The sequence below is a fragment of the Pectinophora gossypiella genome, chromosome 14, assembly GCF_024362695.1.
Source record: "Pectinophora gossypiella chromosome 14, ilPecGoss1.1, whole genome shotgun sequence".
Taxonomy (NCBI): Eukaryota; Metazoa; Arthropoda; class Insecta; order Lepidoptera; family Gelechiidae; genus Pectinophora; species Pectinophora gossypiella.
Window position 1 is genome coordinate 887,146 of NC_065417.1, and position 27,199 is coordinate 914,344.

The 27,199-nt window shown below is 39.1% G+C and overlaps 2 protein-coding genes across 3 annotated transcripts in view; one reads left to right on the forward strand and one right to left on the reverse strand.

Annotated features, from left to right (window-relative positions):
- LOC126372509 (histamine H2 receptor) overlaps positions 1-18,032 on the forward strand; it is a 28,748-nt gene extending 10,716 nt beyond the window's left edge. For both annotated transcript variants that reach the window (XM_050018309.1, XM_050018310.1), the window contains exons 2-5: positions 2,859-3,399; positions 4,035-4,194; positions 16,027-16,197; positions 17,234-18,032. In XM_050018309.1, coding sequence (XP_049874266.1) covers positions 3,023-3,399; positions 4,035-4,194; positions 16,027-16,197; positions 17,234-17,740 — 1,215 coding nt within the window. In that variant the 5' untranslated portion in view covers positions 2,859-3,022 and the 3' untranslated portion in view covers positions 17,741-18,032. The remainder of the gene's footprint in view (positions 1-2,858; positions 3,400-4,034; positions 4,195-16,026; positions 16,198-17,233) is intronic.
- LOC126372643 (serine/threonine-protein kinase SMG1) overlaps positions 1-26,240 on the reverse strand; it is a 208,649-nt gene extending 182,409 nt beyond the window's left edge. The window contains exons 1-2 of the mRNA XM_050018492.1: positions 26,236-26,240; positions 19,226-26,126 (exon numbers count right to left, since the gene is read on the reverse strand). Coding sequence (XP_049874449.1) covers positions 19,226-26,126; positions 26,236-26,240 — 6,906 coding nt within the window. The remainder of the gene's footprint in view (positions 1-19,225; positions 26,127-26,235) is intronic.
- Between the last annotated feature and the right edge of the window lie 959 nt (positions 26,241-27,199).

Below are 27,199 nucleotides of genomic sequence, written 5' to 3' on the forward strand. Positions count from 1 at the left end.
TGCGCTTTTGCAATTTTTACTTTTTATTTTTCTTAGTGAATAATGTTCCAAATAACCCTTACGTGCCACGGATTCCCGTGGCGTTTCGTCAGAATTTATGTTGATGAGATTGGACATTGCTATTACAATCATTATAAATCTTAAAGATTCTATTCTCATTTATTATAATTGCTTGTTTTGAACAAACTAACCCTAAGAAATCGTAACACGAGGTACATAAATGCTATAATAGATGTTTATTTAAAATCTATATCTGTTATAGAAGCCCATAAATAATGGAACGTGAAAACTAATCCAATCTGGTAGGTAGCTATATTACACAGCGCGATATACGCCCAGTGTCATAAATTACATTTGAATAAATGTTTCCCTGATAGACTACCTGCGGTACGGTCTGAGAGGAAAACCAGGTATTGTAGGCCACAAAATCAAAAGCTAAAGTAACTTCTAACGAAGCTATTAAATATTCCACTTGTGTAGATTAATAATATACTTTCTAAGCCTAATTTAAATAATCCCAAAAGTACTTTTCTAGGTATTCATTAGGTATTTCTTGTTTAATTCTTCTTTTATCGTTTGGGTTATAAGGTGGATGACCATGACCAACCTTAGCAGCCCTGGTCTTGTTTCATTGCAGCTTAACTTTATTTGGTGATGGTTAATACGATGCCCACAACAACGCGCGATTAAATTGCCACATCACGGCGCGGCAGGCGAGTGCACACAAACATGTCATTCGCGATGGCACAAAGCGGCCTAACCAATCGCCGCGGTTTCATTTATCACAACTGTGGATGCACCCTAATGATCCCCAGTTGACGTTTCACAATTTCACCACATACCAGTACGATTTTCAACCAGATAAGCGATCCCCCAACGTATTGTTCCCAATTATCAGTCTGTTTATTTATTTATTTATTTATTTGTACACAATGAAACAGACACAAGAAACATACAAAGAAAACAGATAGTACAGGCAAGCTTATCTCTAAACAAAGAGATTTCTTCCAGCTGACCTACGTGACAAGACGTGTGTTTCTGTTCAGGGAGTAAGGGATTACGAACTACATTGCTCTGTTTAAGCTGTACAGATTACTTTCCAAAAATAAGATCCAGTAATTTAGTATTCCCCCGGGTATCTTACACGCGTAAAATCAACGGAGTAACTAATCGAATTTGGGTGACATGTTTGTTTTGCTTGGTGATCGAATTTTCCGCATGATTAACAACAAAAATACAAGACAGCGGTCCGATAAATTCGTGCATTTCTCGTTCACGTAAACATCGTCATTGAATGAATACAAATTGGTATTATGGGGGCAACGACCCCGATAATGAAGGCTCACAAACTTTGCAGCGACCTAATCAATACACATCCGCATAGCGTCATAAAGATTTGGGCATAATACTCGATACTACCGCGGAGGTAAGTAGGTACTTACGTACGTACATCGTGCTACTCGTATTTATCCAGTATACCTATATTAACTGTCTATCACTTAAATCACAATAAATAGAGCGAGCATAATTTTATGGCTCCCTCGGCCTACGAAATACATTTAGAAGTTCATACTAATGCCTTTTAGGGCATTTAGAATACAAGCGATAAATATTCCGTGTGTAATATATTTGTAGACATTACGAAACGATCGGTGAGATCGTAAGTATCGAGTAAATTAGGTACACTGCTACTGAAAGACAAATTGTATTGCCCAGGGGAGCCTGAAGATTTCAAGTTAGATAAATGGTAACAAAGTGAAACGGAGTATCCCTTAGGGCGAAGGTCACCCCTGAGTGTTGTTTAATAAGTTAGTGAGTTCATTAACTCTTTGATCCGCGCACATTTGTAATTTAGATGGGTCGTCAGCTGTGTGGCTGGAAGGCCTCTAGCTGGATGTCTGAGGTCCATAGTCGCTTTAAGAATATATGAAATCTGTAGTATTGATACATCCTCCTTAAATGACGACGATACACACACAATTTTTGTTTTAATTGTATCGCACTAGTATAGAGTACTGGCATAGTTGGCTCGGCCATTATAAACGGCTATATACGGCTTACCATCTAGCACATTGGTCTAACAGAAAGCTTAGGCTAAGCGTGGGTACTTTGTTCATCTTGCGTTGGATGTACCTCTGGATAGCGCAATTGTGAACATAAGTGGGAGATTATGTTATGCTTTAGTACTGACGCTAGATTTGAAATAGATATGGACGTATAACGAAATCAGCTTGACAAGTACTTCACAGTGATCCAGGAAAAACGGTGTTATTTACAAACAACCACCAAACAAACCAGACACCTTCCTCAGACTTGCCAATCACAATTACAACAAATAGCCCGTAAACAATTCAAGGACTCAAGACCCGTAACAATTCTTACTAAGTTTATGATCCACAAGTGGCCTTCGATGTCTGGAAATAATACATTTATAGCGGCGATCGATTCGTTGCAGACTGACAAAGCTCGTCTCATACTGGGACATAAATAATTCAGCAGCCGCAGCAAGGAACGGTATCCCTTGAAAAAGTTCATAATGTGATTTGGAAAGGCGCAAACTGGGGCGTACTTGGAGGGTTATTCACGAGTAATTCTCGTAACATACACCCCCGCTATTCACGCACGCGTCTCTGCATACACTAGGGCCTAGTGGCATGTCAAGTAGCACTCATACATCCAACGATCATTTACAAGTAGTAATATCCATAGGCTACTCCGAACTGGCTCGTGGAGGAAGCAAGAGAAGTATGTCCAGAAGGAAATCCATAGTCTCTGCTTATCCCGATGGGATACAGGCGTAAGTTTATGTATGAATTAATGTATATTATCCATAAGCTTAATGGTCTTCTTTGTTCCAGGTATCCACGAACGCTCATGTGAACAAAAATGTACAGTGCTAAAGTGACAGTTACGGATAAGTGCGCGCGAGTGACGAGTGGGGTAAAAGTTAAAATGTTGGTGTAAGATTCCCACGACGTCGAACCTTTCCGAGTGGGGGGCGCTGGCGACGGCCAGCGATGGTATGGACGTTGTTCTGGGGAACGAGACCGAGGGCCCCCCCTGGAATGCGACCGCGGAGGGGGCGCCTCCGGACCTCTACAACTACTGGGCGTGGAGCATTGTCGACGGCGCGCTGATGGTGCTCATCATCAGCGGGAATACTCTCACCATCCTCGCGGTTACCTTATCCCGCCGGCTGTCGTCTCTCGTCTCCAACCAGTTCGTGCTCAACCTCGCCATCTCAGACCTCATGGTGGGATTGACCCTGCCATACCACCTGGTCTTCTACTTGGATGATGACTTCGGCAAGATCAAGTGGTCCTGCTTGATGCGGTTCATCCTCATCATCCTCGCGTGCCTCGCATCCATTTACAACATTATCGCTATAGCCGTAGATAGGTAAGTCTAAATCATACCATTTGTATTAACAGTTGTAAATCGAAGAAGTAAGGTAAAAATAGCTAGGAGAGTCACGCTATGGTGTGCACGAATGCTGTTTCTATGAACAGGCGGGCAGGTGGTTTCTTGAACTTTTGAGTTATTTAAAAGTATTATTACCCGCGTCTTGATACGCAGGTACGTGAACGAGTTATCGCGGTAGACACTGAATCCTTGCCTGGAAAATTCTCTTAGGTCGCCCTTGGTAAATACTCTTAAAGTCTATATCCGATGTTTGTCCATAGGTTTTGATCTGTCTAGGTCATTTTCATCTAAAATCCAGCAGTTTAGACGTGAAAAATTAACAACACCAGAACTATCAAAGCCATTATCTAAACAGTGAGAATGAATAATTAATTTTACAGCAGTATATTTGTTTTCCTATGTATGAGCTTACGTGGAACAAACGAAAGAACAGGCGAACGTCGTGTCTTATAAGGAAGTCAAAGAATTTGGCCAGACATGAATGGAGAATGCTACACCGACAAGAGCGTGGCTCTTAAATTAATGATGATGATGTGTGCAGTATAGCATTTGTGTACTTTACTGATCAATCGATAATTCGGCCTAACAATATGTATGTATGTACATTGCAGGTATATAGCGATAGTGCACCCTCTGCACTACAGCCGGTACATGACGAAGGTGGTGACGCGGCTGCTGATGAGCGCCACGTGGTCAGTCGCGCTCTGCATCAGCTCCGTACCAGTCTTCTGGAACGACTGGCACGAGGGCGTCGCTTGCGAGATGCATATGGTGAGACAATAATACATACCGTGATGTACCGTTTGCAAAGTGGGAATGTTCCTGTTGTAAAAAATCTTCAATAGTCAAGACACTGGCTGAAGTTTTTTTATTTTATTTTTTTTATTTTTTTTTTTTCAAAAAATGATCTGATCCTATTTGCCTAAAGGCTAGGTAATAAAGCTCTTTTTACATAAGTTTCGTGCCTTTATACTGCCGGGAGCGTTAGCGTTACATATTATAGCATCACGCCTTCATCCTGTATTGTATGACAATGTTCAACAAAATAGTTAAAGTAATCTGTATCCCCGAAGGAGTATCCCGGACGTGTAGCTATAGTTTTATACACCAGCTCCAGCCTAAGTTTAACCTCTCATATGCCGAGATACCAGACACAATAGATTTTACATTGTGTCTGGTCGAGATCCGCGTTCCGGCGTTCGAAAGATTAAGTCCCACGTCATAGCGGGCCTATTGCCGTTAACCGAGCACACATTTTGGAAGCCGTATAAATTATCTATGATCCAAACATGAATTCAAACTCATAAAGTCGAATTCATTGGATTAGAGCCCGAACCGGGATTTTTATCCATAACCCTTCGATGTAAGTCACGCGTTCTCCGAATATACAACACAGCAAACAACAACGGCGACCTCAGTCTCTTCCCTCGTGCGCTCGAATGTGGCTGGCAAAGCCAAACTTTGTTTGAAACACCCGGTCACATTGGAGACAGAATAGCTGTCCATCCGAGTTGATAGACAAGATCACGTGATCATGGCAAGATCGCGTGTCTCCGAATAGGGCTGTCACAAATACTACGCAATACTTCCACTGGGTTATTCTGTGAGTTCTGTGTTAACCCTTTCGGTGCGGTGTTGTCGTGTCTAAAATGTCTTCCACTTCCAAACAATTATTTTTTTTTTATAATTAAAACACATAATAACGGGTTCTTACCGCGTTTAAATCAGGGAAATATGAGACTCCCGTTATTTCGACACTGTTGCAAGTGCCATGATCACGGGGTGACTGAATTATTTTTTATTTATTTATTTATTTTTATTTATTCGTAGGGATAGTAACAGCTTTACATTTTAAGGTTACAGTACAAAGATGAAATTTATAAGCCAATTATAACTATCCTCGGTTTACAATTTGATGGAGGCGAACATATGTATTGATAAAAAATAAGAATACAAAAGCAAATTGTTTGATTAAAGAAACACCGATAAGAAGACATGCATATACACACATATATACATACATATACATATACAAAAATAATAATACATAAATAGTAATAAATAATAATACTGAATAATGTAATAATAATATAATAAAGTAACAAATATTATATTGTAGTGCTGTCGTATGAAGTGATTGTTATATTGTGTATTTGTGTCATGTTGCAATGGAATTGTATTGTAATGTATCGTTTTGCATTGCATTAAATTGTATTGCATTGTGATGGTGTTGTGTTGTGTGTTGTGCGTTGTGTGTTGTGTGTTATGTGTTGTGTGTTGTTTTGTTGTGTGTTGTATTGTATTGTATCATATTGTATTGTACTGTTTGTATTGCATTACACTGCACTCCACCGTTCCGCGATGCACTGCTTCGCATTGCATTGTAAAAATTACTTATTGACCATCTGTGTTTATATGACGTTTTATTTTAGTTATAAATAGTTGTTTAGATCCAATAAAGGGATCAATGTCCCCTTCGGAATTAAAATGTTGATTATAGGTGTTTAAAACTCTGGTCATTACAGAGTTTCTACCATAATTAGTTGTATGAAATGGCGCGTGAAATAGGGCTGTATGCCTAGACCGACGCTTCGGTGTATTAAAAGTGACATTACCTAGAAGTTCAGTACAGTCGAGACGACCGCGGATAACGTCGAATAGCAGACCCATATCCAATACGTCGCGACGTTGTTCCAGTGTAAGAAGACTGTGTGCCCGACAAACCTCATCATACGTGGCTTCACGGTTTATTTTCCTACATTTGAAGTTAAGGTGTTTAACGAATCTTTTCTGTATGCTTTCAATACGGTTTATATACACATGATATTGTGGAGACCAAATAGTACTGGCATACTCTAATATGCTACGAACATATGCGTAGTACACTATTTTAAGAGTTATGGGACAAAAGAAAGGCTGACAGGTGCGGATAACAAAACCAAGGTTGCGATAGGCTTTATTGGTGATTGTGTCTATGTGAGTGGACATGAGCATTTTCGTGTCGAAGGTAACTCCCAGGTCCCGCACCACCTCGGTCCTCTGAATAACAACGCCGTTGAAGTGGTACGAGAAGTTTAAAGGTGTTATCTTCCGAGTAAAACTAATGCATTGACATTTGCCAATGTTGACAGAGATTCGGTTTTCAGAGTAGTAAGTGAATAAATTATTAAGATCTTCTTGCAATAGCCTACAGTCAGCAACACAGCGAGTCGTCATGTAGATTTTCTTATCATCGGCGTATAATAAGTGCTTGGCGTTTTTGATAGCGTAGTAAATGTCAAAAATATAGGCATTGTAAAAGAGAGGACCGAGGTGCGATCCCTGAGGAACTCCAGAAGGAATAGCGACCAAGTCCGATCTGTATCCACCAAGAACAACAATTTGGGAGCGGTTACTTAAGTAGGAGCGGACCCAACGCAAGAGATCTCCGTGAATACCTAGGCTTTCCAGTTTTTTAAGAAGTATTTTGTGGTCCACGCGGTCGAAAGCCTTCTCGAAATCCGTGTAGATCACGTCCACCTGTCCCCCACCCTCCATTTCACTAAGCACAAAGTTTGAAAATAAGGCAAGGTTTGATGTTGTGGAGCGTCCTCGAAGGAAGCCATGCTGGGTTTGAGGTATGCCCTTCACAATGAGGGAGTAAATTTGGTCATATATTAATTTTTCAAATAGCTTACTAATTGTATTTAAAATTGAAATTGGACGGTAGTTTTCTATCATGGACTTTGATCCCTTCTTATGTACTGGAACGATTTGGGCCCGCTTCCAAACAGCGGGAAAAACACACTCCTTAAGTGACCTACGAAACAATATAGTGACAGGTAATGAAAGACCATCGGCACACGAGGCAAGAAAAATCGGAGGGATTCCGTCACAGCCGGCTCCTTTGTTTCTGTCTAAAGAACGAAGTAGTTTTAAAATGATTTGTTCATTGACATTAATATATGATAAAATTTCGTTACAAGAATAGGTGCAAGTTGTTGATTGGTGGGCTTGATCAGCTGTAGTTGGAGATATAAAAACGTTTTCAAAGAAATTACTGAATGCTGAGCAGATATTATGACCATCGGTATAGCAAATATTTTTGTAAGTAAATTTCTTCGGATATGAGGATCCCCCCCTTTTAGACTTAGCATATTTCCAAAAATATTTCGGGGATTTTTTAATGAATTTTTCTGCGTTGCTACTGAACTTATTGAAACAGAGCTGTTGTAAACGATGCTGTCTCTCTCTCAGAAGGGAGAATTCATCGTAATCTCTAGGGTTGCCAAATTTTTTCCACCTCTTATGAATTTTCACCTTTTCACGGTCAACCTTTATCAGAGCCTGACTATACCAGTATGGATATGTGTTATTTTTATTTATTTTAGAGATAGGAACAAACTCAGCGAAACATCGTTGTAATTCGTTGTAAAATATATCTACAGCATCGTCAACTGTGTTACAATGTGTCAGCAATTCGGCCCATTCAATAGTCCTTAAGTAATCATTGATCTTGTCATAATCGCATTTGTAGAAATTGTACCGGGGTATATTATTTACTAAGATGGGAAAGATATGCAAATCCAAAACATCAATATCTAGTGAGGGGTGTGCAACATCCTCTTTAATAATCGGTTGCGAACAGCGATCTGAAGTGCATGGAAGATTGCTTAAACATAAATCAAGAAAATTACCTTTATAGTTACAAATTAAGTTGTATTGATTTAAACCTAGGAAAAATAATTCATCCAAAAATGATGTAGATGCGTCCGTTATTTCTTGAGAAGGTGTGTAACGCCTGCCGCGTTTTACTACTGAGTGTAATTGCTCTTGTTTTTCTGTTAGGAACTATCAAAAAGTTATCATTGAAAACACTTAAAAACTACTGCTTAAAACTAAAATATTATTACATAAATAAACTTATACTAATTAATTTAACAAAACATAGCTATTTACAAAATAATTCCGTTAATATTGTACGACTTTAATAATTATCACATTGCGTAGGTAGCCGTACCTACATTCCACAGCCGAGCCGCTACTCTTCCGATCGGATGTTCGACACAATCCTTCTGCCTTTGTAGCGAGAACACCTCGATTACTCGTATATTTTTTAAATAGGTACTTTTTTTTACTAATTTTGTCTACGATATAATAATTTATAGTATTGTGTTATCCCCATTAATTGGGTAAGTGTAGCAATTACTATTTTTATTAGTTTAAATATCAACGTAGACTAGTACATGCTTTCTTTGTTCATTGCATGACTGTCATTTTTCATAATCATCGGGTAAATGTATTTTCACGCTTTAGTGCTTATTTTATATCATAATTAGCAATCTTTTATGTTCAAAACAACATTTAAATTGTCAATTTTTCTAAATTAATTCTACTTAACCAACGTAAAGTTATCTTTGTACCTAAGTACTTTCCTTGTTTAAATAATTCTTAAATGGAACAATAATAATGTACAAAATACGTTTAATATCGTTACTATTAAAATTATTCAGCTTAAAATATTCAATTTTACTATTTTGTTAGATAGTTTTTTAAAAACAACTACCTACCATAAATTTATCTTGTTCTTTGTTCTTTTTCTAAATTTATTTTGCTAAATTCACCTTTATTGTGTGTAATTTGCTGACAGCCACATCTTAGATTGCTAAGCTTGCTTGCTATCCACTTCCCATCTTCAATCAAGCTAAGGAATCGGCATGTGGCAGTCAGACGGGGAATTCGGACAATTCTTGAAATGACTAATTCCGGGTTCCAGGGTTCACCCTTCGAGTTCTACAACCGCAGGACCCACTACCGGTCCTGTACTTACCTCTACCGCTTCACCTTTCGGGTTCTACAACCCGCTGGATCCACTTTCGGTCCTGTACTTACCCCACCGTTTCTGCTGCCCTGCTGCGCGCGCCGGTGTACCCCGTGTCGTCGTGGGAAGAGTTACAGGGAAGTGGTAGTTTTCCTACTGCACCAAGGGTGCTCAGCCAGTATCAAATTACCTGCGACCCAGAGATCCGATCTATGTACTTGCTAGGGATTTAATGTCAATAAACTTGGTTTTATTTCTATATACCGTTTTATTTACCCTAGTAAGTACAACCTATTTGATTCGCGTGATAGAACGCGACAATGGCGCCCAACTAAGGAAATACTGAGCTGAGTATCCTTTTTGCTGGTTTTGGCATTTTTGGTCATCTTTGGTGTTGGTCTGATTATTTTGTCTAGCTCTAAGTGAATTGTAACTGCAACTTTTGTGTGCTGTGGTTGCTTTGTGGGAATACCTTACTATTTCTCTTTCAAGGTGATTGCATACAATTAAAAACTCAAAATCGAACCTACCACATCGCACAGAAGGAAAACTTTGATTTTGCACTGCCAACCTCTGTCTATCCCTGTGTTTTAATTGTTGTGTACTTTTGATAGTAGCATTTGTTTTCTTGTTATTTTCCTTCTGCCGTTTGTTGTGTTTTAGTTATTAAGACTTCAGGTACTTGCAACACTTACTCAAAAAATAACTATTCAACTAAACTAATTACAATTTAAACATAAAGTAATAGAGATGTCTCGTCCAATTAAATATTTATCACTTCAGAAAGATGAACTCCTTTATGAAGAGGTACATGGCATGTCAAGGATATTAAACTTACAAACTATTCTAAATAATTATATCTAAAAAATTACCTAACTAAAATAAAACTTTCTATATTTACAAAACTTCCTTGCTGGGATGGAAGTGAGAGAAAAACATAGAATCCCCCAGCTGCTTACTAATTCTCGAGCAGACTGTAAGAGTCAGTCAAGAGATTGATGTGTAATACCATCAAACGCCTTAGGCCTGCCAAAAACTTAAATCTTGAGCATGGCATGCGTCTTCTAATATCTTCTAATATTCTCTAAAAATACCTTACATACTACCTTAAAAAAAAAAAAAAAACTAAAACTACACTTACTAAAACTATACTAAAAAATCCAAAACTAGCCTAAAACAATGTCTTACTTACTAAAACTACCTACCGTCTTAAATATATTTACTTATATATAGTATTTCTAATTTTTTTTTTACAAAAAAAAAATATTGAATCTCCAGGCCCTACCCCTAGGACATTCTATTTATTTTATCTTCGGCCCTACCCCGAAGATAAGAAAATTATACTATAAAAAGAAAAAAAAAAACGGTTACCTTAAATCTCCTATTGATTACGTGTGAGTACTAAGCTGCGGTTAAAAGTCTAGTACTCTTTTTGGAAAGGACGCAGTCACTTAAAACGAAATAAGATAACTGTTTGTGTGTGAAAGGGATGAAAGAAAGTAGGGGGGTGAATGGAAGGGTTGAAATGAATGTGTACCACGTAATTTTTAGAATGGTCAATAGTAAGAAGGACAGACTAGCTTACATTTTAGTCAGCGGATTTTCTTAGCGAAAATCCTACCCAAAAAAGGGGGGTATGTAACGCCTGCCGCGTTTTACTACTGAGTGTAATTGCTCTTGTTTTTCTGTTAGGAACTATCAAAAAGTTATCATTGAAAACACTTAAAAACTACTGCTTAAAACTAAAATATTATTACATAAATAAACTTATACTAATTAATTTAACAAAACATAGCTATTTACAAAATAATTCCGTTAATATTGTACGACTTTAATAATTATCACATTGCGTAGGTAGCCGTACCTACATTCCACAGCCGAGCCGCTACTCTTCCGATCGGATGTTCGACACAATCCTTCTGCCTTTGTAGCGAGAACACCTCGATTACTCGTATATTTTTTAAATAGGTACTTTTTTTTACTAATTTTGTCTACGATATAATAATTTATAGTATTGTGTTATCCCCATTAATTGGGTAAGTGTAGCAATTACTATTTTTATTAGTTTAAATATCAACGTAGACTAGTACATGCTTTCTTTGTTCATTGCATGACTGTCATTTTTCATAATCATCGGGTAAATGTATTTTCACGCTTTAGTGCTTATTTTATATCATAATTAGCAATCTTTTATGTTCAAAACAACATTTAAATTGTCAATTTTTCTGAATTAATTCTACTTAACCAACGTAAAGTTATCTTTGTACCTAAGTACTTTCCTTGTTTAAATAATTCTTAAATGGAACAATAATAATGTACAAAATACGTTTAATATCGTTACTATTAAAATTATTCAGCTTAAAATATTCAATTTTACTATTTTGTTAGATAGTTTTTTAAAAACAACTACCTACCATAAATTTATCTTGTTCTTTGTTCTTTTTCTAAATTTATTTTGCTAAATTCACTTTTATTGTGTGTAATTTGCTGACAGCCACATCTTAGATTGCTAAGCTTGCTTGCTATCCACTTCCCATCTTCAATCAAGCTAAGGAATCGGCATGTGGCAGTCAGACGGGGAATTCGGACAATTCTTGAAATGACTAATTCCGGGTTCCAGGGTTCACCCTTCGAGTTCTACAACCGCAGGACCCACTACCGGTCCTGTACTTACCTCTACCGCTTCACCTTTCGGGTTCTACAACCCGCTGGATCCACTTTCGGTCCTGTACTTACCCCACCGTTTCTGCTGCCCTGCTGCGCGCGCCGGTGTACCCCGTGTCGTCGTGGGAAGAGTTACAGGGAAGTGGTAGTTTTCCTACTGCACCAAGGGTGCTCAGCCAGTATCAAATTACCTGCGACCCAGAGATCCGATCTATGTACTTGCTAGGGATTTAATGTCAATAAACTTGGTTTTATTTCTATATACCGTTTTATTTACCCTAGTAAGTACAACCTATTTGATTCGCGTGATAAGAACGTGACAGGTGATTTTTTTATACAATAGGTATTCGAGCTATTCCAAGTAATCCATGTTAAATTAAAGTCTCCGACCACAATAACATTATCAGAAGGAAAGCAGTCCATAATGTGTTGTATATTATTTTTTATAAGGTTTAGTCGGGTAGTAATGTCACTAGGATCCGGAGGGACATAGGCTGTTACTATATGTAAATTAGAAGAAGAGTGGAGTATTCGTGATGGGACAGACACACAAAGCGTCTCAGTAGCCGCGGAGCCCTTCCATTGTTTACATAACTCGGCTTCAAGTTCTCGCTTCGTGCAGATCATAACTCCACCGCCGCATGACTTATTTGTAACTACATTATTACGATCACAACGAAATATCTCATAGCGACCATCACAGAGCTCTGTGTTTAGGATATCATCCTGTAGCCATGTTTCATTAATCGAAATTTTAGTAGCAGAAAGCTCTTGTCAATACCTTCAGGGGTTTAAAAAGGCCACATCACAGAAATTCATCTAAGATTGCAATTTGACTTTTAACCTCCTTAACCTCCCATGTTAGATAAGCGAACGGAAGATAAGAAAACGGGATAAACTAGGGAGATGACGAAGACCGTATTAACATTATCCGCAGATATCTGAGAAAAGTGGTTTAATTTGCCCCTGATGATATCTCCTATTACCTATATTACTCTAGTTTTTTTAATAATATATAGCTTTTACTTTATTTTATATGTAAGTTGATGGCTGGCAGACCTACTCGTAGAAGGACTTACATTGACCAAATTGGAGATGTCCTTAGAAAAGATTTAATACGATCTACTCTGAACCGGCGTGCGTGTATGAAGCGATTGATGAATGTAAGAGGAAGCAAGAGAAGTGTCAGGATCGAAGCAAATGGAATTCTATAGTCTCTGCTTAACCCGGTGGGAAATAGGCGTGAGTTTATGTATATATGTATGTGTATATGTATGTACATTGTTGTTTACTAGCATTGTAACTAGCTTTTTCTAGAATACAGGTGTGAATTTTAAATTATGTGATTGTCTTGTTTTTGTGTGTGGCGTCCTTGTATACCTAAATAATTTCTATTCTATGCTATGTTATGTTTATAGTGGCCACATAAAAGTCATATATTTAAAAAGATTTAATTATGGAGGAGCTCGGTGGCGCAGCGGTAAACGCGCTCGGTCTGCGATTGTTGAAGTTAAGGAACTTTCGCAAAGGCCGGTCATAGGATGGGTGACCAAAAAAAAAAAAATGTTTTCATCTCGAGCTCCTCCGTGCTTCGGAAGGCACGTTAAGCCGTTGGTCCCGGCTGCATTAGCAGTCGTTAATAACCGCCAATCCGCACTGCGCCCGGGTGATGGTTTAAGGCCCGATCTCCCTATCCATCCATAGGGAAGGCCCGTGCCCCAGCAGTGGGGACGTTAATGGGCTGGTGATGATGATGCTATGTTATGTGTGATACTGTTACGTTTGGCATTAGTACTTTACAAATTTAATAAACGTCCTTTATCGCTCAGAAAATATATATCTGCGCTAGCAAAAACAGATTTCGATAACAAAATCCATGTGGATTCCGGTAGAGGCGCTAACAAAAGTATATTATGATGCCAATAATCCCACTGTTTTTATCAGAGTATACGTGTTAGTGCATACGTTATGTAGTTAATAACTAGAAGTTTTTTTTCTTTTTTGGACGTGACTTATTGTAGATTTGCCGCAGATGGCATTAACTACTTGGCCGGACAAATGGGGAGCGCTGAAGGCTCTCACCCGGTACAACGTTTAAGACAACAGTGAGGGTGCCCAGTTGGGCGCGAACCTCGGCTCAGGGCGTCGACTGAGAGGAAAAATATTTGAAAGAATTAATCGACCCTAGCGGGTCGATAGCGATACGCGCTGAATGAGGGAAAACGTCGACCACGCCGGCGGGGTCGGTATCGGGGTCCTAAAGTGTTTGGTGTCTCGAGCTGATTGGCTACCTCTATGGCTAGAGTTAACTAGAAGTGAGATTATAGATACCTTCATTGAACTTACATCCAACTATCGTTATAATCGTACGAGAAAAGGCGTTCTTTGACAAAAGTTCTGCCACTTAGGGCCGATGTCTCAATAGTCATATAGAATAGTCTTCCAAATTTAAATATTTTCGCACAAAATTTTGCTATAACATTGACAAGTAATTTTTTTATTGAAAAATTAACCCTTAGGTGTACAATTTAGGTAGGTATTAGACACGAAATGGTAAGTATACGTAACTAACTTTTCGCCTACAACTTTCACGACGAACCCCTTCATCCCGGTTTAAAAACTATTCAATATTCTTCCCTAAGTCTTGAACTATCTCCATACTAATTTTCAATTAAATCCGTTCAGCTGTTTACGCGTAAAAGGCAACAGAGTTACTTTCGCATTTATAATATTAAATAGTGTGGAATTCCAGTCTCTGCTTACCCCGGTCGGAAATAGGCGTGAGTTTATGTATGTATTATTAAATAGAACGACCAGCTCATTACAATTATTAATTACAATTTAATAAGATAACATTTTACAAGTCTCATGCGCGGCGCGCGATAATAATTAGATCTCTCAAAGTACTCGTACGTAAGCTAGTGTTGTGTGTGACGTACTTTAGCAATAATTAACATAGTGACGTATCAGTCGATATTAGGTCGATCGATTCTTTTCTATCTAACAGTGGTGCTAATTCCTGCAGACGCCATCTAATTTTATTTTAAGTTATACCTGTCATTTTCTCATCCGTTGAAAAAGAAAGGGACGGGTCGTCGGTGTCGATTGACACGTCAATTTTAAGCAGAAATCTAAAACAACCGTCTAAAAATTTTACATCGGCCAATAATCCGACAGAATTAAGTAGACAGCACGTCAAACGGATTGCATACCAGGGCCTATTTTATTCGCACGGGTTATTCATTCATTAACTCATACTTCTTAAAATTATGAGCTGTCAATAATCCGTCCCTTTCCTTTTCGGCGGATAAGAAAATGACGGGTATAACTTAAAATAAAATTAGGAGGTGTCTGCAGGAATCGGGGCCAGTGTGTATGTATATAATATTAAGCAAGAAATGTCACTTAATCAATTATCAAGTACAGGGGTGAGTTTAATAGAGTCGTTTACTGCTACTAATTTAGTGTTCTTCGATGCTGAATTGTTTTAAACGCTTACTTTTATTGGTATGTTTAAATTCATTACAAATAGATGTAGCGACTTGAATATCAAATTACTCATGCAAGTCCAACTTAAACTTTGAACCAACTTAAACTTTGTTAGGCGTCATAGGTTACAGATGGCATGACAAACTATGTGTTGAGGTTCAAAGTACAAAGTTCGTGTTTACCGACAAAATATACGTAAATCTATGCGTTCAAGGCCGTCGTTATTTCGAGATATTTGTGTTTCTTCAGATGACCTAATGATGTAATTGATCAAACGATTTAGTTTTTTTTTTTTGCTAGACCAAAAAGTTAAGTTTAAAATTAACATGGACGTAAAAGAAACTGTTTGCAACATTTCATAAAAAAGAAATCATATTTCTGCTAAGTAGGTATTTTCAAAATAAATCAATAAAAGTACTTTTTAGAGGTATTTAGTTTTAGCTTAGCTACGGCCGAATAATCAACTAATTTTCTTTAATTTATTAGAAAATAGGACAGCAAGAAGAGATAAAATAGACACAACAAAAAAAAAAATCAAAAAAAAAATCTTCCAGTAGACATGTGAGAGTGTATTAACGTAACGTTACCTTAACGTTATGACACCTTAAGAATGAAGTATGAAACTAATCAAGTCCTGTCATCGGTTCCAGGTGGTGCCAAAGACGTATACGACGAGCATCTTAGCGCCGATGTTCTCGCTCATCTGGATGGTGATGTTCGTGCTGTACTGGCGCATCTGGCGGGAAGCGACGTGCCACGCGCGGCGCCTGCGTGCCAACACCTGCTGCCCCGCCGGGGGCAACGACTGGAAGAGCATACAGGTACCACCACGCTACTTTGAGGCCTCCGCCACACCTCGATCACCCAGTCACACCCCGGACACTTCATACTAAACACATTGACGTCATCGTACGCGCGCATCTGTGTGTGTGACGTCTGCGCCCATTGAAGACTAAAGTAAGACCGAGGGGGTGAGGTAAACCTAGCTCAGTCGCTGGTGGGGAGCGGAGAGCTGCCGTTCTATAAGTAGTATTATTTCTTATTCTACTCTAGGTCAGTTCCGCGAAGTCGTCAATTATCATCAATATTATTAAAATTTTAATATAAATGACAATGAGTGCCGCAAAACCGCCGCGGTAAACTGCCATTTTAATAAAATTATCGCCATAACTTAAAATTCCGAAAAATAAAACTACGGCACTAAGTTTTTATTGACGACAGGTCGACATGGCAATCGGGGCATGAAGTGAGCCGCGGAGGCGGGGTCGCCCCGCACACCCGCACAGTCCCCGCGGCGTCTTAGTCTTAGTGTCGCACGAGTCCGTATCGACCGCGTTTATCGATTATAATCTCGCTCACATAATTTATTGAATTAGAAATTAACATTAACACAAAAGAAAAACAATGGATTTAAAAGAAATCTAATCTAAATATTTATGGTCAATCAAAATTACAAATATTAATAAGAAATTATTGAAAACTAAGAATAATATTTTAGAAATAAAATTAACGTTAGATGATTCAGATGAATAAATATTAACTTATATGAAAACGTGGTATTATTTTATTCACATTTTGTTACATACATAATAAAAATATATCGATATTGAAAACGTCACGTCACTAGAGAATTGCCATGTCGACCTGTCGTCTACTATACCTAATATTATATACTAGTACTAGACACGTTTTGAATTCTTATAGTAACTTAGGTAGATAATATTAATGAAAAAGTCAAAGAATTAAAACAACAATAGCATAACAACCAAATGAAGATTGCGACTGAAGATGGCATGCCTTAGATATGGATAATACGATAGAAAAAAAAAGGAAATGATCAAAGTTGTTTGATTACAGGTGGTACTACTAGTGCTGGGATCGTTCTCGATATGCTGGATGCCGTTCGTGGTTGTGGCGTGTGCGCAAACTCTACCCGTGATGACATTACACAACCCCATAGCGTACCGTCTGACGTCATCACTCGCCATGTCCAACTCCGGCATCAACCCGCTCATCTACGCGTGGAAGAACGCAGGATTCCGAGCCGCCTTCGCCAAGCTACTACGATGCAAAAGACCTGATACTTCAGAATACAGAGGCTCGCCCGCGCCTGAGAGGAAGAGGGGATCCGTGGCTCTTCGCGAAGGATCCATCACACGCTCCAGCGCTCCAGGTCTAACCAGCCTCGGCGGTAGACCAGCAAGGCTGTTGTACGTGGAGAGGGAAACAGACACGTCCAGATGCCGAATTATAGAGAATGCAGGGTATGTGGACGGTGAACGGGGTGACGCCAACCCGTCGTACGCGCCCGACGGCCCAACCCCCGTGCACCGGCCCGCCAATCGCCCCCCGGAGTCAGTCTAGTGTAATTCAAGTGAAATAAGTGAAAAAAGTGGACGTTCACAAACGTTTTGAGGGAAACGTGAAACGCTTCTAGGATTTAAAGTTGTTAGTGTAGGTACCCCCTTCGCATCTAGGTACCGTCTACGCTCAAGTTTTTAAAAGCTTTATTGTTGAATTTTTATTGAGAGATTCTAATGAGTTTCCTGCCATAATGAAATTTTTAACATAAAGAGAGGTTTCTGCCGAATAAATTTGAGATGTTTAATGAAATAATTGTAACTAAAATGTTCGATGTAATATTGAATTAAATTATATTCACTTAATTTTAGTTTTTATTTACTATTCAAGTCCTTTTAAAATCCAAACCGCATTGTATAACTATTAATATAACATTCCATCACGCTTGTATCCCCGAAAGGGTAAGCAGATGTGTAAAGGATAAACACTTACTTCTCGCCTGCTATGTTATTACATGGAACTTTAACTATTATCTGGAAATCCAGGCTGCAGGACTTTAAAAAGAGAGAAATAGCACTCTATTATCATTCAAACAACTAAGTTAAAAATACCACAAAATTTTGTCTTTAGAAACTTGTGGCGCCATCTATGACCAGCTAGTAGAACGAATTACAACTCATGCGAACCTATCGCCAACACCCACTAAAGATAAGGTTCTTACAACGAAACTACTCACTCAGCCGTTGCAAAAAAAAACACAGAGATGGCGTTGACCACAGACAAAAACAAACAAAAGTTTCACAACATTTTCCGATGATAATACAGTTATGAACGTAGAAAAAGAAAAATAAATAATACAATCACCTCAATAGCAACGAAACACTTGTGAAAGAAAATGTTTGCATTTTATAAAGTGTGAAAAAATGTAACGAACGTGCGAGAGAAGATTAATTTAGTAATAGTTCAATAAATAAAAAATATCTACTAATTTCATCAAATCGATTATTTCTGAATAATATATGATTACGTTGTTACTGATTCATTATTTACAGATAAAACCACCGCATTTGCTATGAAATAAGTACTAATCAATATCAACAATTCTCAACGACCCCCACGACAGGAATAAAGCGGAAATTATATAGAATTTAAAATATCATTATCGTTCTATTCGTCTGCAGCTAGAAATTATCCGACTTTGCGGCTCTGCCTTCACAATAATTACGGGCATGATTTTTTGTAGTAGATATTCAAAACACCAATAAACATTTCAAGCAAGAGTAAAGGTATAATATATACGTCACATAGTTTGGTTCATTACACAATCTATGAGTCATCGCAATATAGTCACACCCGTTATTCCAGGGTGAGCAGAGCAGATAGAAATGAGAGTAAATAAGCTAGAAACGAATAAAATATTATCAGCCAGCATACTAAAAACTAAGTACACGTATTATAAAGCCCCACACTACGGTATATTTGTTTGTTTTTTTTTTCATATAAGAACCAGAAAAGAAGTCGGAAAATTATGATAAAAATATGACTCACCTCAACTCCAGTCACGCCGAGCGCCGTCACCAGGTTGGGCGTCATCCGGAAGGGCACCTTCTCCGGCACCCGCAGCGTTCGCCCCTTCTCAAAGCACACGTTGTAGTCTATATGCACCACCTCACCAGACGTCAAGTCCACTAACACATTGTCCAAGTGCCTATCACCCAGTCCGATTATATAGCCGATAGTGCTCATCACCGCTACCGAGTAACTGTACCGACGCGTCATCTGCCACCACTGCTCGGGCGTCACACTCCCGCACCACAACTCCCTCCACAACAGGTCGTGAGGAGTCTCTGCCGCTAGCTCTTGCATCACTTGCTTCAATATCGACACCGGCCATTCCTTGCGATTCTCCGTCGACACCCCCGCTTCTTTCAACAAAGGATTCAGCTTGTTGAAGAAAAGCTCCGAAGGGCGCAACACGTTCACAGTCTTGTTGGTCTTAGCCGATAGTATAGCCGCTTCACGATTCTGCCAGCGCTTGTACAACGCGAACAATGGTGTCACGTTGTCCACCCAGCTGATAAGGCCGGATCGAGGTCCTAATGGAATGACTGAGTAATGTCGAGCTCGATAAGTTTGATTGTCGTTATTCTCAGAATCACGCGCCATCATTGTATTTGTGATCGATAGCAGTTGCATTATTCTCTCGTCGAGGTGGAGATCTTCCAAGCCCTTGAATAAGTAAGTATAGGCTTTTCCGTCTGACCCGTAAAATACCAGTTTCTTAGGCCGCGTCTTGGTTGGTAATATAGCAACATTATTTTCAACAGACTTTATTGTCACTCTAACGGCTCTCTGATGTGTATGTACTCCCGGCATAGTTATTACGGTGTTTTTCATCTCTGCCAGCACGGGGCTTATGTCAGACATCTTCAATATGTAAGATGTCCTCTTGTTTACTTTCTGTTGCAGTTTGATTTGTAACTGTTTTAGAGGCGCCCACGACTCTTGCGGTTTTTCTGGATTCTCAGGATTCTTCAATTTGTCAATGACGTCGACAATAAGACTCTCAAATTTACTTTGAAACGAAACCTCATGCGGTGTTTCTGGTTTAGCTGAAGTAACTTGATGCAACTGTTCCAATACAAACACAACTGGTTCAAATAGTATGCGATGTTTTTCTTTAATCAAATTTTCTTTGTCTTCAGCCGATAAGTTTTCGTTATTCTTCACTTTAGCGATCTCTATTTCCAATTGTGACAAGCGTTTGTTGAAATCAGAATGGTGTTGTAGTAATGTGCCGAGACATAACTCGTCCCATAGCAAATTTATTCTCTGTAACTCCTTTACCAACAACTTCACCTGCAGGATCGTTTTCGGAGCTTGTTTAGCTAACGTTTCTACCATGTCCATGAAGCATGAGTTTAACTCATTGTTGATGATTTTCTCGCTTCCTGTATCCTCTAGATCTAGGTTATCTTCTCCACTTACGGGGTCATTGGACAAGTAAGACTTGACGACACTGAGTTCTGACAGATCGTGCTGTTCAGTTTCTACAGCCCCCACCACGGCTGGAAATGTAATCAAGTGAGGTGTATCCTCTGCAAGCCGGCAAAGTAAATCAGAAACACATTTTCTTACATAGGTCTCTGGATGATTAAGCCTCGAGAACAGCTGTGGGATGATGACTTTCCAAGGCTGAGTAGGCGTGTTCGCCAAACCCGATTCAAGGACAGTTTGCAATTCCATAGCGTGTTTTACTATGAGTCTCAAAAGACGTAGCGTAGCATTCACTACAGCATTCTCTCCACTGTGATTGATATAATCAGAAGCACAAATCAGCTGCAAGAATTTGAAGTAAGCATCAGCCGATAGCTCGAAGTAAGAAAATACTCTTTTCTGAGCTTGACGCCAAATATCCACCAGCAGCGCAAGATGTTCAGGAAATGCATTACTCAAAGACGGTACTGTTCGTAGTTGGCTCTCTATCATTTCAGATGTATTGATCTCATTCCAATCAATGTCCTCATCATCGCAAGTTGCTTTCGTTTTCGATAGTATTTCACAAACTGCTTCAAAGTCTTGCGGCGAACATCCAATCATTACACTTTCTATCTGAAGCTTGTCATTTTCTGTGAGTTGTTCCCGAGTTTTAGAACTGAATTCAACCATCTTCCTGCCCCATCTGAAGCACCACGCTGCGAAATTCGCCCACGCTTTCGCCAATCCAGGGCATTGATTCACGCCAAACTGTAATAATTTTCCCACAGCAGAGTCTGACAGCGGAATGACGTTTTCTGATATGTTATTGTCAACCAAACCAATCTCAGGTAGAGCAGACACCAACTTCGTTAATGGCGAATCTATATCTAAAACATTTTCATTCTCGTTCTGCACCCATTTTGATAAAGTCAATAACATACGAGTGCCTTTTTCGCGCAGTTCGTAACTCTGCTCACCCATCGCCAATCTCTGGGAGAAACTCAAACTAATATTTGCACATAAGTTGATAGCACGGTTCTTGGTATCCTCTTTTACATAAGTCAGTTTACATAGTTCTGTCATAGCAGTGGCATTATTTAAAGTCCAAATATCTAGCTCGTAGGTATTAGGAGTCATCAGGAGAACTTCGCTCAAGTCATCTAAATTGTTCATATTTCCCAAACACATTTGGAATGCCGAGTTCTGTTTAAAATGTCTTAGAAGCTCTCTTTTGGCCATCATCAAATTGGCGTTCTTTCTCGCGCTTTTAATCACGTCCAAGCGAATGCATTCTCCATAGAATAGATTTTCTTCGGTTATATTCAATTTTGTAAAGTATTGGTGCCACCACAGTACACGACTGAGATTTTTCAGATCGCTTCCATATTTGTTATCTTTCACAGCGGAAGGCTTGAAAGGATTGACAATCAATTTTCCATTTTTGATCACGTTTTTCAGGCCGTAATTAGCCAACTGCAAAACTGCAACTTCTTTCAAGAAATGTACAGCATTCGTTCTAGTTAGTTCTTCTGTACACGAGTTCAGTAACGTCTCGCAATCTTTTATCAAATTGGCATATTTTTCCGAGTAATCAGTGTAATACATGTTAACAGCTGTGCATACTAATGTCGACTCAATTTTATTAATCATTCCTTGGTAAGAGCATACGTTCTTAGGTATCTCATTTGACCCAATATCCAAGATATCCCAATTACATAGTTCTGCGGGGATATCGGAGTTTTCTTCGAAAGTTTTCAAAGCAGTAAATGAATGCCACTGTGAATTTTGTTTACTGTTTTGATGATCACTTTCTTTCCATTCCTGCATCTCCTCCCAGTTTTGTATTTGTTTATAGTTCTCCATTATTTGTTCATCGACGAATTTGATACTCCGTACATCAACTTGTGGTTTATCACCCGCCTCTTTCCTATCTTCTTGCGTTTTATTGAGTTTCTTATAGAACTCCAATGCGAGTTCGTGCCGCGAATTAGCTTGCTCGGCGGCGCCTTTCAACCACAGAAATTTCTTATCGAAAGTGTGTTTTATCCACACGTACAGACCGTGTAAAACTTCTGGTTCTTGAATTTTTATTAGTGCACGCGCCACACTCATGGTAATTGCTTCGATATCAATATTAGTATTCGACTTTGCAGCTGTTTGTAATATCAGCGAAGCATGATATATTGCAGCACCGAAATGTCCGGAATACAAACTTACGGCTAACGCTGCAGGACGCACTCTCGTCAGCCACTCTCGACATGTAGGCCAATTCGTATGGAAAAATGTCCTTACTGGTTTAGACACAGCTGGCAACACGGTGGCTGTTCCATCAGCCGCATTGTAAATGTATTTTTCAAGAAACATCATGAACTCTGTCACCCAGCGTGCCCTGGTTTGCTCAGTTACAACAACGTCTATTAACTTCAAATTTTCCGTAGTAACATATTTTGTTTCTGCTGACGATGTTTCCCTAGCAATTCCTTTTAATGCCCCTTCTATTTTCATGAAAGTCTCTTGAGGTTTTCCTAAGACAGTTCGCAGTTTCATAGAGACGCAGGCATGAGCTAATTCTGAAAGCGCCCAACCGATACAGACCGAGGAATAGTTTGTGGCACATTGGCGAAAAAATAACAAGTTGTTTTCATCAGCATCCTGTGCCTGTAAGGGCCAAGATGTCAGAAATGCGTCAATCAAGAATACCTTGTCATCAAATGTAAGCTGTAGGAGGCAATCCATAATTAGTTTAAAGTGGTGGTTTGACAAACTTGAGAATGATCCCTTCATTAAATATTCCTTAAATGAATTAGCTTTTGAATCATTGTTGAGTACACTGAGACTCACTTTCCGCGACGCAAATACTTTAAGTACTTGTTTGTCTAATTCCAACTGCACTATGTCCCAGGGCAACTCAAACAAGAGCTCCTTACAAATATCGGAGAGAGACCGATTATGATGGTCAATATGTAGTATGCAAATATTAGCAATTGTCTTCAGCAGTATTACACTCCAGGTCAAACTCTTGTTTTTGAGCAGGTGTTGACAATTTTTCATAACAAGAAAAACTACGTCATCTTCAAAACTGTGTGCCAGAGAGAGCATGTTTGTTATTAAAACAATGAACCCTTTCGACATGCTCACAATCGGTAAATATTTGTCCAACTGGCAGAATATGTCTGATATCCAATGTAGAACAAGTAATAATGTTTCTTTTGACACTTCCTCATCCAGTATTATACTCAGAGTGTTCAATATGACAGCCAGGTGACCAGATGTGGGGCTGGAGCCTGATACATCTCCCAAACTAAGGTTTGACAAACCAAATATGTCACTGGTTCTTTGTTGAGTGTTTGTCACCAAATCACTTGAAGCTATAAAGTGATTATTTTTCTTGCAGTGAGAGTAGAGCAAGTACAATATAGAGTACTGAAGGGCAGGCTTTTCTCTCATCATATTCTCGTCGTGTGGACGCATTTTAATAGCCAATAATTCCAAAATACTTGGCTGTAGGGCCCACATTCCAATGATTGAATTACTTGCATTTGCAAGTTCTGACAGACACTGTAGATAAAAAATCACATTCTTTTCAGCATTCTCTTGAGTCACTTCTTCTAGGTATTCTGGCTGTATAATTTGGATTTCAGGTATAAGAGCTGAATATGAATTTTGTATGTCAGTCAAAACATATTTGTAGGTTTCTTGCAAAAGTGGAATGTTCTTCAAGTTTAAAAAGTTACTGTACACTGACATGACACCTTGCTGAATTTGAATGCTTTCTGAGTACCGCAGAGGCCGTAGTTCAGAGGCAGGGCCGATAGTCTGAGTGATGAACTCTATTGGTAAATTAGATGCAATTTCTTTTATAGTTGTGGATATTAAACGTATAACACTCAAACAAACATTTTCATCAATATCTAGATAGTTTTCCATTTCCATTGAAATCAGCCCAAAGAGTGTATGTGAGCTTGAAGTAGACTTGCCTTGCAGGTGTTTTAGTAGCAGCATGATACATTCATTGCCAGCTAAAATTAAGTCAGAGTCGGCATCGGTATTCAAAGTTTTGGATAATACCTGTAGAACTTTTGTCATAGCTTCGGTCAGGAAAGACCAAGACACATTTTGTGAAGCTGAAGGACTCAACAGTGTTCCCAAGCTTTTTACCACAGTATTGAACACATTAAGGAATGAAGTTATCTTCTGCATACAGTCTTCAAATGAGCTGGTTTCATTGTCATCAGTTCTATTTGAGTCTATGTCATTGGAGTAAGCCACCATGTCTTCAAGAAACTGGTTCAGCAAGTTGATAGAGAAGCCCACATTGGCTTGCCAGTGGCGGCTTAGTTTGAACAGTGATTGCAGAGCAAAGTCTTTAATCTTCTTTGGTTGTGCATTGTCTACATGCCAACCTACAAGTATATCAACTGTATCTACAAAGTGGTTGGAAAATTGATCTGGGTATGAGTTAGATAACACAATCATGGCATTTATAGCAGCCATAAATACATCAGCAGAATCTGTCCCTTCAATGATAACTTGAAGTCTGTCTAAAGTCGACTCTGCAAAGTCACTCAAGTTTGGTGTTTGGTAGTCAAGTTGGAATGTCTCAACAAAGGAGAGAGTAATCAAATGCTTTATAGACGTGTTGTGAACAGCATATGTTGAGGCAACCCAGTCCAGGTGTTTGCGAAAGTCAGGGCCCATGACATATCCGATCCTGCCAAGGACCACAGCTGCGCTTTCCTTTGTCTCAGGGCCGGGAGCATCATACAAAACATCCAATAGAGATTCCACCAATATGTCGTAAGATCTTCGAATATACCGAGCATTGTCTGGGAGCATGACAGCATCTTGAAGCTTGCTGCAAATGACAAGCGATTTTTCTACATCAACTTCGGCACACAGGCGGCGCAGGAGTTTAGATATGCGTGGATCTTCTGGTAGATTCATGACAAGCTCAGATCTCTCGTAAAATTTATTGGTGCTTGCTTGGGGCCAGGAGTCGTTGTTGGCGGGAGCTAGCGGTTCGTGATATTTGTAGGGATTGTCGGCGGTATCGCGATCGCTGCGAGGCGGGAAAGCGCCGCGGCCGCGCGAGCCGCGACCGCCACCCCGCGACTGCCGGAACTCGGTGACCCTACCGCGACCCCGGAATCGGCCATCCCTCGGCCCTCCGAATGACGAGGACGCATCGTATGAACCAACATAACCTCTGACCTTATCATCCGTTGTGTTTTCCTGCGCGATGTCTTCACGATCAGGACCATCTGTTGCCTCCGACCCTTTTGAATTCTTCACTTTATTATTTGCAGTGGTGGATAGCATCACTAGAACTTTGGTTCGGCACGTAGATATAACCACACATGGCCACAAAATTACGACAAAATACGAGAAAAACAGACGTTGGCCAACGGAACTGACAGTCAACTGGTAAATACCATAGACGAAATAATAGTCAACTGTCAAACTGTATGTTCTGTCTGATCGTTCTGATCAAGTTCTGATAAAAAGTAACATAGAGAATAAAGAAAATTTCTAAACGTTTCACATTTATTTTTTATAATTATTTAAAAACATTATTAAACTCCATTGCACAAATATATTTCATATTTTTTTCATTGTTTGCGCAATACTTTATGCAAATCGTTTAACACGTTCACAGTCCCCATACAAAGTTTTTTTTCGACCCGGTAAGTCCAACTTAGATAATGTCGAATTCGTATGTTATTATATGTAACTACAACGTATAAGAAGTTTCATTTCCGAAAAATCATTTTTCCTTTCAGTTTTCAGCAGTTTTTCCCGTGACCCACATGTGGGGGCACGGACTTATGAGGAGGAAATAATGTGACCCCACGGACTTGGGAGTAAATTTTTTATTTTACTTTGCGAGTAGTTCAACAATTATTATAATTCCTACATTTATCTGAGACTCGAAACAGTTGTTGTTTTGATTCCGATATAGTACGTTCACTTTTGCGCATAAAATGTCTATTTTACCGGATAGGGATATCCAGAGGATTCTGGAAGATAGTGACGCTGAAAGCATCATATCAGATATTGAAACTGTTGTATGAAAATGAAGATATTGAAGACAAATTATAAAGTCGCGGAATTTTGATATAAATAAATATATTTTTTTAATAAAATAACGTTTTTGTTTTACTCTATAGAAAATAATTCATATTTCCCGCACGAAAAACAAAATGTGGATTGTTTTTTTTTCATCCTATGACTTCATCCTTTGCTGATAAGTCCAGTAAATTACATAAACGTACTCCTAAGTCCAAGCCCGAAAACGTAGTTCGAAGTTATATGAACCCCGTGACCCACACGTGGGGGCACGGACTTGCCATCATACTTTGTGGTGCCCCCACGTTGGGGGCACTGGACTGGCAACGTGTTAAAAACTAAGAACCAACAAACGGCAAACGAAGGTTAAGGTTAAACGAAGGCAAATCTGTACAGCGTCATCTATTTCTTGTTTGGGGAACGCAGCCTGGAAAGTCTCTTATTATCGTATTTTTCCGAGGTCTTTTTAGGTTTTTG